At 31.3% G+C, this 15359-nt stretch overlaps 1 protein-coding gene across 1 annotated transcript; it reads left to right on the forward strand.

Moving 5' to 3' along the window:
- The first annotated feature begins 4683 nt into the window (after nucleotides 1–4683).
- LOC143042991 (glycine receptor subunit alpha-2-like) lies at nucleotides 4684–11873 on the forward strand. Its single transcript, XM_076215492.1, has 5 exons — nucleotides 4684–4906; nucleotides 7260–7342; nucleotides 10418–10549; nucleotides 10894–11276; nucleotides 11718–11873. Exons 1-5 carry the CDS (start codon nucleotides 4689–4691, stop codon nucleotides 11871–11873), a joined length of 972 nt encoding a protein of 323 aa, XP_076071607.1. The 5' UTR covers nucleotides 4684–4688.
- The last annotated feature ends 3486 nt before the right edge of the window (nucleotides 11874–15359 follow it).

Below are 15359 nucleotides of genomic sequence, written 5' to 3' on the forward strand. Positions count from 1 at the left end.
TGCAGCTGTCGGTGATATTTATCTATATTCGCAAAAAATTACACTATTATCTATATTATATGCTGTGGGTCATTTTTAGGTCAGGGCTACACAATTGCCTTTTGATGAGTCATATTCAGTGTTTATGCATTAAGGAATTTTCTACCGTTTCAATAAAAAAATAATTCATTGTAAATCAAATATGTAGAATGTAATATGTTCATTGTGTATTAGAAAAGCACAAGTTTATAATCATTAACGTTAAAATATCCTGATAGATAAACTTTCGATAAAGATTCTCTAGATGTTACAATCTATAGGGCTACCTGATTAAAAATACATGCGACACAATATCTATCAAACACTATGTACCAACACAAGCGTACGGGTTTTTTTCCTGAAAGGTTAAACAATTTACACCAAACATTGTTGTGGTACCTTATCGGCAACCGTTAAAGTAAACTTGATTTGGATAAATTTTAAATCAGGTTTAAGATTCGAAAACGTCTGCAGATTGCATCTCTTTTATTTTTAATCTCTTTTTCTTTGAATTTAGTTAATCGTTTTCACGTAATTTACGAAACAAGTACTTTTTTTTTAATTAATTGTTCAAAAAGTCATAACTCTTTCGTGCAATAAATTTTTTGATTAGGGCCATCCCTGATTTGATCATAAACTTGCCTGAGTATTTTCTTTAATTTGCTAATTTTATAGTCCATGAAAAAGAAAGTTGTTATTTTCTTAACAGTTTTGAACACTGCCGGAATAATATATTCGCATGTTATTGTTAGTGAAATTATATAAGTTAAAATAGTATAAGCATCGGATAGTTACGTAATATGTGTGTGTTAAACTTTATCTAATAAAATTATATTCACATCTGTAACAAAAGAGGGTTAAAAGATACCATAGGCAACTTAAACTTATAGATCGAAAATCGTCATGGCTATAAAAGATATCAAAACAATTAGACAAACTGACAAATAGAAAGATAAACAATACTACAAAAAACACAATATGAAAACAAAAACCAAGCACCACGAATCCAACCAAAACACTGATAACAATGTATCCTTGATGCTAACTTTCTGGCAGGTGCTTATAAACAAATGTTGTCAAAGTGCTCATCTATTCGGGATATAAACAATGTCATTTTAATTTTATACCCGAAACTACTATATACATTGTAGCTGGTATGAACGTGTAGTCTCAGATAAGGCACACCGACCTAGCGCTATCAAATGGTTATCAAAACTGAACTTATACGATGACGTACGTTTTACTATCTATGTTAAGATATTTTCGTTTTGCTCAAAGTACATTACATTTCATTTTGTCAACGAAAACTATTCGAGGTTCGTTCATATAAATAGATATTGTATGCTTTTTTCATTTGTTTAACAGGTTATAAACGAGCACAGCTCATGAGTATAATGCTGTTCATTACCTTCTGGGCATTTTGTGCTTTAGTACCCTTATTAGCAGTTAACAATACGCACAGGTATGTTACACGTTTATATGATGTTTACACACAACGTCACAACAGTTGATTATCCTTCATTTGATGAATTGGACTTTATTGTTTTAATAGTCAACATATGGAATATCGAATAGAAAATAAGGTTAAACACGATATCATTATATCTGATTATTCACCAATGAATAGTTCATTGCGTGACAAGTTCGATTTAATATATTTTTGGTATTTTCGGCATAATTGTTTTTAAACATAATATATAGTTATGAATATTTTGCCGCGATGTTCTTTTTGAATTAGACTTTAGAAAATACTTATTAAGTTTTTGCAAGTAAGACATCAACGTGTATGTTCATTAATTGCAGTACATTGGTTTATAATTTTGAAATGTATGAGAGAGGGTGTCCATAAATACTTGTAGATCTTTTAGTCAGTGTCAGAATAGATATATAAAGCTTTCACTATATATGGCTATTATTTTCTAATAAGAATCTATATTGCTGGTTACAGTAATCATGGGAACAAATTATACTGAAGTAGTCGTGTACCAGCTGTTATTTTCATAACTTTACTCAAATATTTGTTATCGTACTGTTACACTTTAGGGAGATATTTGTTTTCCATATATAAAGTAACCAAACGTTATCTTGAGCAACAACAACTTGGACTATAAGGGCTCTTATAAACAACGACTACATGGGTATCTAGAATGTCAATTTCAGCAGTATGATGATGATCAGCCACACTTGAGTTTTGCAATTAAATAATAGTATCTACGTTTAAGTGGGATAGTAATGTTACATTTGGTTTTTGTGTATCAAAACCAGACGTACATCTCTGTTCTGACAATTAATTTAAAGACTCCTTCACTCTACACTGTGTGTTGCTTAAAACAACAACCTACACTTGCACAGAAAATTCAGTACCTCCCAATTTTAACTGGTTCAAATAATAGAATATTTTACACATCAAGTCGAAATACAGTCTGTTGTTGTTACACAACCCTTACCTTATCCCAACAAAAAAATGGCTACATGTATGTACGTCAATTTGTTATTAACGGTAATCAGTCCTCAACTGCTGGTGGTTTCTTTTCCAAACAATACAAAGCATACGTCAAAAGACATCTAGAACACTTTCCATAACATTGGACAAACTCTTTATCATACTTGCATCGATTTTGTTTTTATATCTTTCAGAGATTTAATACTGAAAACAATGTTTGATAATTATAATCCTGCGATACCACCGAATTATAATGATGGTTAGTAAAAAGGTTCTAAAGTTAAATGTAAAACAATAAATTGTACACAATCTATCAGGTTTTCCCTTTCAATGAGTTTAGGGAAATATTGAAAGCAGTATAATTAAATAAAACAATGTGTTTTCTCTAATCAAGTTTTGTTATGATATTTTAAGTTGAGTTTAAAAGCACGGCGTCCTGAAAAACATGATTTTTTAAAGACTTTTTAAGTTCGTTTTAGTATGCTAGTATGCAGAAAGGGAAGTTTGGTGTAAACGTCAATGAAACAGCAATTCAAAGACACAAAATGCTAGAAGATAATGTCATCTTTTTTCGTGTAAACTTAATTCATCAGCAATAATATAAAACTTGCATGTTCTGTTAGGGATTTAAGTATCTAAACCTGCAAATGTGTTACTATCATTTGGGCAGAGGAGAGAGATTGAATTAATTAAAGTTACCCAACTACAAAGGTTTACATTACTTTTCCTAAAGTTATTCATCGATGGATTGACTGGTTTTTAACGCCACTTTCAGCGCGGTTGGCTATTTCATGATAGTCAGTTCTTAAATTGGAAGAGGAAGCCGGAATGTTTTGAGATAACAATCGATCTTTGGTGGGAAAACTGAGAATCGTAGTCAATTAAGATAAAAGTCGAACACACCTACAACGTGCGGGGTTCGTTATCACGATCGCAGTGTTGACAGGCTGGGGATACACTAATTTAACTACTTAGATCACTCGGAAAGCGACGCACCTTAAAACATATGACAGTATATATAGTTATTATAGTAATAGTACATTCTAGAATCAAAACCATTTTTCATAATCACTCATGTAACTTTATTATAGATGAACCACTGATAGTTGACATACAAGTGTATATACTGAGCATCGATTCAATGAGCGATTTGTCAAAGGTATAAACAGTACAGTTGAAGTGCTCTAAATTTATTATGCAATTTCATCAATATGGGTAAAAATTCAGAATACATACATTTATTATTGAAAACATATTAAATTATGATTCATGTCAGTTTATCAATCACTGGAAATATGATAGATACACGACTTTATAAAAAAAGAAGATATGGTATGATTGCCAATGAGACAACTATCAATAAAAGACCAAAATGACACAGACATTAACAACTATAGGTCACCATACGGCTTACTTGTAAGTTGAAAAAGTAGAATCCGAAGAAAACTGGATTACGAGGACAACTAAAAAGGGAAATTCCGTAATCAAACGGCAAATCAAAAGCTCATACATACCAATCGAATGGATAACAGTTGTCATATTCCTGACTTGCAACTGGCATTTTCTTGTACAGTAAGCGATGAATTTAATCTGGTTTTATAGCTAGATAGCCCTCTCACTTTTACAGTATGATAGTCGAAAAATTCCATTATATTGACAACGATAAGTGAACAAAACAAACAGATGCATTTAAATATTGAATTTGAGAAATAATAATTTGGTAATTTGCAACCAAAATTATACATACCATCTCGGATGCTTAAAAACGTTTATTCCTGATAAACTGTCATCAAAACCAATAAGAACCAATTGTTCTGAAAGCAAGTATGTGTGTTTATTATTGATCTAGAAGTGCGACCTCACCAGCCATTATCGATGTGATGATTTAACAATACTAATTTTACTGCAACATATGCGCATTTTGACAATGAATCTCTCTTCAATGATGATAAAGGCCAAACCATTTGAAATACAAAACCTTATAACAGCATTTGTTGGAATTCAACATTTGATTTAGTTCCTATCATATATTTCAACTGACCTGAAACTATAACAAACAACCGTCAAACTTATAATAAATAACATCTTAGTATACACAATTATTATATTCACTCGTTTGCATGTTTTCTTGATTAATTTTCAACTGCAAATTTTAAAGTCGGAAGTCTTCAAAGGTACATGTACAGTGACTAACAAAGATGTTTTATCATCTTTACAGGATTTTGCAATGAGTATATTTCTACGACAAAGATGGAGAGATAAGCGTCTGAAGTACGATCGGATAGAAGGTGTTCCAGCTTTACAACTAAATACAAAGTCTATAAACGGAGTATGGGTGCCGGACTTATTCATTTTGAATGAGAAACGAGCAACTATTCACAATGTAGTTGTGCCAAATAAATTATTGCACATACAACCCGATGGTTCTATACTCTACAGCATTAGGTAATCATACAGTTAGCATACACTCTTAGGTTAAATTGAAAGTATAAAAATAGGAAGATGTGGAATGATTGCCAATAAGACAAATCTCCACCAAAGATACAATACTATAGAATTTAACAACTGTTATAATAGATCAATTTACGGCCTTCAACAATGGAAAAAACCCGTAACACAAAGTTAGCCTGAAGGGTCTCAACATGACATGTGTTACACAATCAAAACATGAAAACTAACGACCTGATTTATGTACAAAACAATTAAGGAAAAATAAATATGATATACAGCAACATGTAAACAACAAGCACTAAATTACAGGTTCTTGCCTTGGAACAGGCACATACAGAATGTAGCGAGTTAAATATATATATATATATATATATATATATATATATATATATATATATAATATTGCATCCCTAAAGTGTTGAATGTGGTATAGAAATATAATATTCCCTAGGTTCTCTCCGTTTCACCAATAAAAACATTTCTAAAACCGTGCGTCCGTTTGGAAGTACGGAATGTATGAATTCGAAGCCATTTCCTGTTGTGAACAAAGAGTGGGTATCAAGCCTTCTGTGCGTTCAAGAACTGCATGCAACATTTGTGTAAGGAATCCGTATATTTCTTGTTGCTAGGTACAATTTCTGTCCCTGCCCAACAAAGGATTATACTTTTCTCGCTGTTTACCTTGGTCAACCCTTTCTTTTAAAGAATTCAGCTTCTGTTACGAAAAATACGATGAATTTATTACAATACATTTAAAAAATAATTGGAGTTATTATGTACGGAAGTAGTTATTATTTACACAAATGCACAACGAATTAATTTTTTATCAGATGTATATTATAAAACTAGTCACTCTTATTCGCATAAATTTCGAAGTAAAATTGAAATATTGGGGACATGAAGAATCGGAAATCAATATGCTAGTGATATCAAACTATATACCATGAGATAATGGCAACATATTAATTACTGAACATCATAGTTCAGTTTAACTTCCGTTGTCTGACAAATTAGTTGCACAATATATGAAACGTCCGTCCATGGTGTCAATTTAAATATCTCATTTATATAAATGTAAGATACTACAGAACCATGAATGTCTGTATTATGTAGTTTATACAAAATGAACAGTTTATAATAATGATAGACGACAAATACAATGTTTTCATATTTGCTTCCATGCAATACGAGAACTAAAAAGGCTGAAAGAATATGTCGAAACCGTTTCCTTAGTCCGAGTAATTCAATTGTTTATGTTTTCTTTCTTGGCCGTCTGAAAACAGCTTCTTCTCTTATAATATACATGTCCATAATCTGAACGGAAAACAAGAATATGATGTATAAACTCTTACGTGATACAAATTTTTACAATCTTGTCAAAAGCTGACGCACAAAATTTGTTACATTTCAATTCAGTGAAGTTTTTGAGTTTACGATATTTTAATCCCTTTTTATCCGATTTTATTAACAAGTCTTGGTCTTCACGAATTGTTTTCTTTCGATTCTTTTTTTTTTCATGAAGTGCAAAATGTTTACTGTTAAATCTTTGTGTTTTGTCAATTTTGGCATTTAGTTTATCCACCATCTGTTTCATTTTATTTTGATTAAAGCACAGTAACAAATATTTCTTGCGCATTCAGGACGATTCTGTATAATATAAAATGTGTTGATTGATGAAAGGGAACCATTTTGTTTTGCAACATACAATCGAAGGATGACTGAATGAATATATGTAATGTTTGTTAGCACACATATTTTGACTTTACCTTATGCATGTATGACGCACTTTCTATAACGTCTCCATTTTGACCGATTTCTAGTACTTGTGAGAAAGGATGCTCTTTTTTAATTCCTTAATTCCAAATTCATTTATAAATTGTATTTGAACATTGTCGATTTTGTTACTGGTTCACATAACATGTTGTATTATTGTGAATTATTATAAGTATTATTTATTTTATGCTTTTCAAGCATTAACGCAACATAACATGTGACAAATTTTATTTATGGTAAATCTTCAAAACTAAATTGATAGGTATCCAAATTTAAATGGTTTTTAATATAATGAAATAAATATATTCGGTCTACAATATTTGCCTATATTTTCTTATAATTCGGTAAACATGAATGGTGTCGAAGTGTTGACAATTGTGCTATTATTGATTTTTGGGGAAAAGATGCGCTATTTTGTAACACTATCTGATCATCATGCCATTTGTTTTGTGTTTAGCTGAATAAAATATTCACATAGCTTTTTTGTATTACCCTGTTTTAGCTCTGGCACTATAAAAATAAATGGACGATTTGTTTATCATACCAATTTAAGCTTTTACCATTTTGTTTTCAGGATATCTGGTACTTTTTCATGTGACGTTAATCTGCTAAAATATCCGTTGGATAATCAAATTTGTCCGTTGATAATAGAAAGCTGTAAGTATTGTGTAACTGTTTAATTCCAAATGCAATGTTTTACCATAAAATGAATTCATAATGAAGATCTAGAAGAAAAGAATATAAGGTTAAATTGTTCAGAATTATGTCCTTTGTTTAGTTATCGAAAAGACATTCATACAACATCTATTTATGTATTTTATTTCGACAATGATACATCTCAATACCTACTAGCAAGACTTATAATAGGCGGAAAGACATCAACGAATGTAGATTAAAGGAGTAGGTCCAGTAAGACCCCTTTTTGGCCTCAAAATATAGCAGTTTTAGAAAATTGTGAAAATGTAATCGTTTAGATATTTATTTCAAAGTAGAATGCTTCTGCTACATAAATATGGGCTGTTTTTGACAAAACAATGCACATATATCGGGTACTAGCATCATTAAGTCATGCTAAATTACTGAAATCTTCACAATTGTAGCATTTTAGTTAAATTTAGACGGTTTCCGTCTAAAATGAAAGTGGCCGCATTCGTGTTCATTCATAATATTGAAATGTAAGTTGTATTTGATGATAATACATAATATATATCAAGGTTGAGGATGAACACGGATGCGGCCACTTTCATTTTTGACAAAAATCATCTGAAAAGTGACGATTTTTGGCATATTTGATAAATTTTTCATATTTAAGCTTGAATCGGGGCGTTTTAAATGACTTATTAAGTTAATATCTTCCCCATTAACTAATTGAATCAATTTAAATAGACACTTAAGTGTTTAAAAAGTGTCTAAAATCTTTCGTTAGATGAACTTGAAAATTGAGGCCGAAATCGGCACTTACCGGACCTACTCCTTTTAAATTGCCAAAGTTATAATTATGATTTTAATAATAAATAGATTAGATTACTCAAATTCGGAATAAAAGAACAACAACCTAAAGGATGTCAATTATGCGGAAATGGCATTATATATATATATTCATTCTCAGAATTTTGCAATAATAATATGAGGCAGGCATTACCTGTAAATGGGGACGAAGTCTGTATGAATTATTTTTTTGTAACTTAAATATTTGTTTAAAAAAAAAGAAACGGAAATACCGTAACGTTTCCGATTTTGGTTCTGTTGTTAGGGATTTAGTTGTGACGTTATTTAAATTATGACGTCATATGCAATGTAAACAAAGAAATGCTATCATCAGGTAACGTTTTTTCATATCAAGGAATTATTCAAAATGAAATTGGTATTGCGCGTTCCTTCCTATTTTATACTAGACTGATAAATATATATTTTACTCAAAGTTTCATACAAACGAGACCGGAAAAAGGAAGTACATTGTACATTTCTGCGCAGGTCCGGGATTTCAAAACACGACAAAACAAATTTGAAAGATTTTGAGTTCATTAGTACAATGAAAAATTCGGGAAATTTTCCCGTATTTTTTTTAATTGAATTTTCTACTGTTATTGGGGACTCCGTCCCCATATTAAGTTTTTAACTAATTGAAAAAAGAAAATTAGTACCTCGAACAAGTAGGCATATTTGCATGGTACGATGCGTGTTTGGAATAACAGCACAGTAACTACCATCAGTGCTGATAATGGTCGTCCTCATGTCTGTTATAGGTCAATTTTTCTTTAAACAAATCTGATAGGTGTTATTTGACATACCATTCTACTATTAAAGGATGTTATCACATACTGCAATTAGATATGAAAATAAAGAGCAAATTAGTGATGAAAATGTTAAATTTAAAGCGGTAATTATGCAATGTAGAGAACAATCACATTTAAACTAAGATGTAAATGAACACACACGTATTGTATTAAAACTATACTTAAAATGTACAAAGTGTAAAGAGATATAGGCATACAACTTCCCATTCTTGTAAGCCGAGGTGTCAAATTATAGTACTAAAGTCTGTAATATGGTCGCAGGTTTAAAATCATAGCACTTAATCTAAACTGCATGCAAAACTTTCAAACCATTTTGTTTTAATTTAAAAAAAGCATACAAACGAGTTGATTTTTAGCTCTACTTTCCTCAAGGGCCAAGTGGGCTTTTCTCATTACTTGGCGTCCGTCGTCTGTCGTCGTTGTCGTCCTTTAACACAAATCAGCTCCTATAAAACTACTGTGCCAATTTAAACCAAACTTGGCCTTAATCATCTTTGAGGTATCTTGTCTAAAAACGTATCGGATGACCCCACCTATCAACCAAGATGACCGCCATTGCTAAAGAAAAATAGAACAAGGGGGTAAAATGCAGTTTTTGCCTAATATCTCTGAAAATAAAGCATTAAGAGTAAATCTGACAGGAATAAAGATGTACATCAGGTCAAGATCTATCTGCCCTGAAATTTCCAGACGTATCAGAAAACCCCGTGTACTAGGATCATGCCCTTGAATTTGTAGTTTTAGGGAAATTTTGCTGTTTTTGTTTTTTAATTTGAATATTATAATAGATAGAGATAAACTGTGAACAACACAATTGTTCAGCAAGATCTACAAATTAGTCAACATGACCAAAATTTTCAGTTGACACTGCCCTTTTTGTCAATTTACAATTTTTCATTTTTTTTTATACCCTTTACAAAAATATTCTCCTCTATCTGAAACTCTTGGGCCAAATTAATAGAGAATTTTGTCATGAATTATATTCTTGTCTGAAATGCATTTCCTTTGTTTATAATGCAGTTAGACCAAGATGAGCAACACACACTCTTGAAAGCCTCTAGTTTAATGATAAACAACACCAAAAAAAGACTGACACATATAAGAAGGGAAAATACCATTAGAAGATAATTCTAGTTGCGTAGTATATATTGGTTTCTCTTTAAATGTCCTCACTTGAATTTTCCGCAAAATGTACACCCTATAACCGGTTATCAGTACGGCAGGTGCAATAGGTAAACAGGATCAAAATCATTTGTTCACGAATGCAAATTGAAATTAATTACCTTGTAAAAAAAATCATCTTGTATTGAAATGGCCCGCAAAAACGACATATGTGTGCTGTACATGATAGCGAAAAGAATTGTTTAAGGATATTCTATCTACTGTACCGATAGCCGGTTTTATGGTGTTGTTTCGTTTTTGTATTTGTTTTTAGATGGTTACACGTCCGAGACACTGGTACTACAATGGTATAGAGAAGCAGTAGAAAAGAAAGAAGATATCATTTTATCACAGTTCAGCCTTGATTGTATAGACACCTTCAAATGTGACAAACAGTATGCTGGAAGTATGTTGATGTAATCTCTCTCTCTCTCTCTTTCTTTTCTTTCTCTTCCACTTGCTTAATTTAACAGCTGTTGTATCTTTTCTAGAGGATATATGCATTTACATATAACATAACAATGCAGTTTATAAAAGAGAGTAAAAACTAAATATGCAATTGTAATTGAGATCAATTTACAACCAAACCTGTCCAAACCTGTACATGCAGTGACAAGTTTTACTTTGAAAACACTCAAGAACTCCTTAACTAATTAATAACTAGCTTTGAATATGTATAAATAAAGTTTCGTCGTAATTTTCCTATACAATTTTAACATAAATAAGAATCTTATTGAATTTTTTTTTCAGTGAATTTCTCATGTGTACAAATGAACATTAAATTGGATCGTTTGTACGACTACTATCTACTACAGATATACGTACCAAGCATTCTTATTGTAATACTATCATGGGTATCATTCTGGATAAGTGTTGATGCTACGCCTGCAAGGATATCCCTCGGATTACTCACGGTTCTAGCTATGACAACACAAAGTTCAGGTTTACCCAAAGTTTCGTATTTCAAAGCAATTGACGTGTGGATGGTGTCATGTCTGTGCTTTGTGTTTGCAGCATTGATAGAATTTGCATATGTTAATGTGTTATCACGAGTAGAACAAAGGAGACTATCTCATGTAGTTGATGCAACTAATAACAAAACTGAATATTTAAGACGAAGTCTTCCAGAAAAGGTAATAAAGTCTTGTCTAATGAATATAAAGTTTCACGTGCACAACCTATACAGTAATACATATTTAGATAAATGTAAAAGATGCGGTAAAGTTAGGAGCATTAATATTATAATACATATAAGTTACGAAATATAAGGAAAAGACCAACTTAAAAAAGGCAGGATTTTTCAAAAGATTCACTAGAATATTACCTTCATTACATTTTTTGTCAAGTAAATATATTTGAAAATTATATTGTCATGTATTTTTTGTTTCATAATACAAAACAAAATAGTCTCGGTTTGCACTTCGTACGTTAAAGTCGTTTTTTTTTCTATAATAATACTCGTTGCAAATACAGGTATATCTTGATAGTAAAATTATGTATCAGACAAAAAACTGTGCTCAATACAACGTATTACCATGATAATAACCGTCAATTGATCATATTTATATTTTTAGATGGGAAATCAGACTTCATCGAGAATCAACTTATTTTTTCGAAATATGGCCAGCAGAGAAAAAGCTCGGAACGTTGACAAAATATCAAGAGTTATCTTTCCTATGCTATTTTTGTTATTTAATGTAATCTACTGGACTGTATATATATTTGACTGAAATCATATTCACATCATCATTCATGTAACCATTGAACATTCAAATGCGTTTGATTATCATGCAATTCGTTCGTTTTCTTATATCTTTATTTTTTTAAGTGTGTCTCTGTTTTTTTGTATTAATAAAATTATGTCTACAATGTAACTATTATCATGTATTTATCTGAAAGACATTGTGTATATATACGGAGTCCTGTTGGGGACATATAAAGAAAAAGATATATAGCGCGCACAATATAGATCATGTGAACATGGAAATGTCTATTTTTCGATTTTTTATTTTCATCTAAGACTTATTAAATACTTTGCCTTTTTGGTCTTTATCTTTTATGCGTTCATGTGATTCTGTGTTACATATTTGTTTTTCGTTCATTTTTCGTACATTGATTAAGCCGCTAGTTGTCTTGTTTGGATTGTTTTACATTTGTGATTTGTTGGCCTTTTATAGCAGACTATTGGCTTTGTTCCTTGTTAAAGGTTGTACGGTCACGCTATCTATTTCTGTGTAATTTGGTCTCTTGTGGAGGATTATCTCATTGGTAATCATAACACGTTTTCTCATTTGGAATAACTTTGTTTTTAATTCGATATGAGTACATGTATCTTGTACATGTATACAAATCAGTCTCCTATGATCTGTTTGTATTCATGCAATTGTAAGGTTCTTTGTACATATAATAATTTTATTGCTTAAGCTTTGAAAAATGTTGATATCTTAATGCAGGTCATAATGATTTCAGAAACATGTACAAATGTATCATGCCTACTTAAACCGTTGTCCTATATTTATATTGCAATACTCAGAGTGATTGCGAGCACTCATCCTCGACAAAACATTGAAGATTGTGTAACATCATATTTCAAAACTACTGAGAATCAGTTTAAAAGTGGTCGGTTCATCAGATAAGTATGAAGCACAAAACCGAACTTAACTAATTGACAAACATACGATCTAAGACCTGAAAGCCAAATTTCGACTGAGAAAGGGACTATATTGAAAAATTTCTGTATCAGATCAAAATACGGGTTGACTCAAGGAAAGAACATGAAACGTAAATAAGCATTTCACGAAAAACACTCATACCACATATTTTTGTTTATATTGTTTGAATCCTTTTATCTAGATTTTTTGTACCAAATATGTTAACTATCGGGTAATTGGAAAAGTAAACGTTTTTAATCAAAATGTTTCCTTAGAATTAGATGTTTTGGGAGTGTACTGTAAAGAATACAAAGTCATTTCTTTCAACAAAGTAAAGGGACCGTTAAAATAAGAGGCATCAGTAGTTTACCGATGCTTAGTTCTAGTAAACTCTTTCTTCATTTTGCGTCTCAAAATGAAGAAAGTAATGTCGGGGAATCAGATAAACTCCAAAGTTAATGATACCAGCAATGCATATGTCATTTGTCATCCTACTTCACGCTCTGTAAAAATCACCAATCGTAAGAAAAAAACTTCCATACAGATTTTTTCATGATTAATATCATTATGTTTATAAGCATGCTTTATTACAAAAACATAAGATAAGTTTTAACGTAGTTCTCATAAAATAATAGAACTGAAAAGCATGTTATAAAACACTAACTGGAAGGCTAGCAAATTATGACGCAGGTTAGGTCACCACATCATAGGTGAGAGCATGCAATGATAAGAAACAGTAATTGTCTAATAGTTGAGCATACGACTTTTACGATGAATTGATAACTTCATACATAACTTTCCATTTGTTTTTACATAACACTACATCAATCTGAACAGCATTGACGGTCCATATCAACAGAAAGTCCGTCTATATATCATCAAGTATCGTTGATAATATCTACAGATATGACTTTATTTGTTGGTATACTTTATCTTTGATACACATATGAATCTTATCATGCAAAATAAGAAACCATTGGCTTTAACAATACGTTGTATCTGTGCATGTGTAAAGATATACCAGATACAGGTACGTCTTTTACGGCAAAAGAGATGATTTCAGCTTCCCAATTGTGAACTTTCCATTTTCATTTAGCAACATTCAAGCAGCGCCTGCAGACGGAGTTTATATCTCCCAATTGAAACGATATTCCAGGGCTTGTACTTCTTATCATGATTTTCTTGATATAAGGTTGCTGCTTACTAGGAAGCTATTCAACTTAGAGTTCCAAATGGTGAAATCCTCCTTTCACACATTTTACGGACGCCATCACGAGATGGTTGACCGTTACGGAATGTGACCTACCGAATTAAACTATTTATCGGGTTTGTATTAACATAAGCAACATGAAGAGCAGGATCTGCTCACATTTCAAGAGCATCTGGTATCACCCCCAGGTTTTGATGGGGTTCGTGTGGCTAGTCTTTAGTTTTCTATGTCGTGTCTTGTGCACTGTTGTTTGTCTGTTTGTCTTTTCTTTAGCAATGGAGGGTCAGTTTATTTCCAATCTATGAGTTTGTATGTCCATTTGGTATCTTTAGCCCCACTTTAATGCAAATCTATCGAAACATCAAAACGTAATTGATTGCTGTATATGTACAAATTATTATCATTTAAGCGGTTTAACGACATTTAGAGTTTTTGTCATATAAACATTACTTTGTAAGAACCCAAATGAATCCAAAATCAATTACATTAAAGATTATATACCCTGAAAAAGCTAGACGTTTTTGTTTTACAATCGCATATCTTGAAATATAAAATCTGTCCAGACCGTCCCGTCGATATTTCCATGTGAATCTAAAATTTTACCATCCTAGACACCATGAATACAATTTCGAAAGAAAGGTACTAGAATAGTATCATGTTTGTGGAGAAGAATTTTGGTCTATGAAATTTCTTCAATACGTTAACTTCGCGCAAGAAGGCTTCGTTGATGAACTGAGTTAATATATATATACCCGAGCTCATCAATTTAATATTTTTTATAAGAAAATAGATCTATAATAAAACAAATTCATGATTCATGCTGGTATTTATATGATTTTACAAATCAAAAGACAATCAACAGTCTTCACTTTAAAATATTTATAACCGCATGTGTATATTGGTTTTTTTCTTCAAGATTTAACAACTGCCAGTATTATGATCTAACTACAATTAAACCTTACAAACTCGTTCTGTTTCTTGATATAGTCTAGCGTTTGATTTTGTCAGGGTTTCTGGACTTAACTTTCTGAATTATATTTTGGATTTTGGAATTTTTTATTAAACTTTTACACTACAAGCAACTAGGAATTTTTTACTTAACTGTACCATATTGTACATTCCTGTGCATTACTATGGATTACATAAATTTCAAAGATAAAATGAAGATGTTTTGACATTCATTGTGTTAAAGATAGTTATAAATAAAACCTTTTTTATAATTTTGAATATTTTCCTTAATTTGAACTGTTTCTAAACATATCAACACAACCCATCATTCATTGAAAATTGTCACTAAAATCAATCGTTTACCTTTTCTGACATTAGGTTATACAACGAACGCGTAACTATCAGGA

This window comes from Mytilus galloprovincialis, chromosome 8 (genome assembly GCF_965363235.1).
Source record: "Mytilus galloprovincialis chromosome 8, xbMytGall1.hap1.1, whole genome shotgun sequence".
In the NCBI taxonomy this organism is placed as follows: Eukaryota; Metazoa; Mollusca; class Bivalvia; order Mytilida; family Mytilidae; genus Mytilus; species Mytilus galloprovincialis.

Bases quoted from the DNA above. Each gene is read 5' to 3' on its own strand.
- LOC143042991 (XM_076215492.1), top strand. From the start codon at position 4,689: ATGAGTATATTTCTACGACAAAGATGGAGAGATAAGCGTCTGAAGTAC. The intron at 10,550-10,893 runs GTATGTTGATGT...TTTTTTTTTCAG, and splicing joins TGACAAACAGTATGCTGGAA to TGAATTTCTCATGTGTACAA. The intron at 11,277-11,717 runs GTAATAAAGTCT...TTATATTTTTAG, and splicing joins GACGAAGTCTTCCAGAAAAG to ATGGGAAATCAGACTTCATC.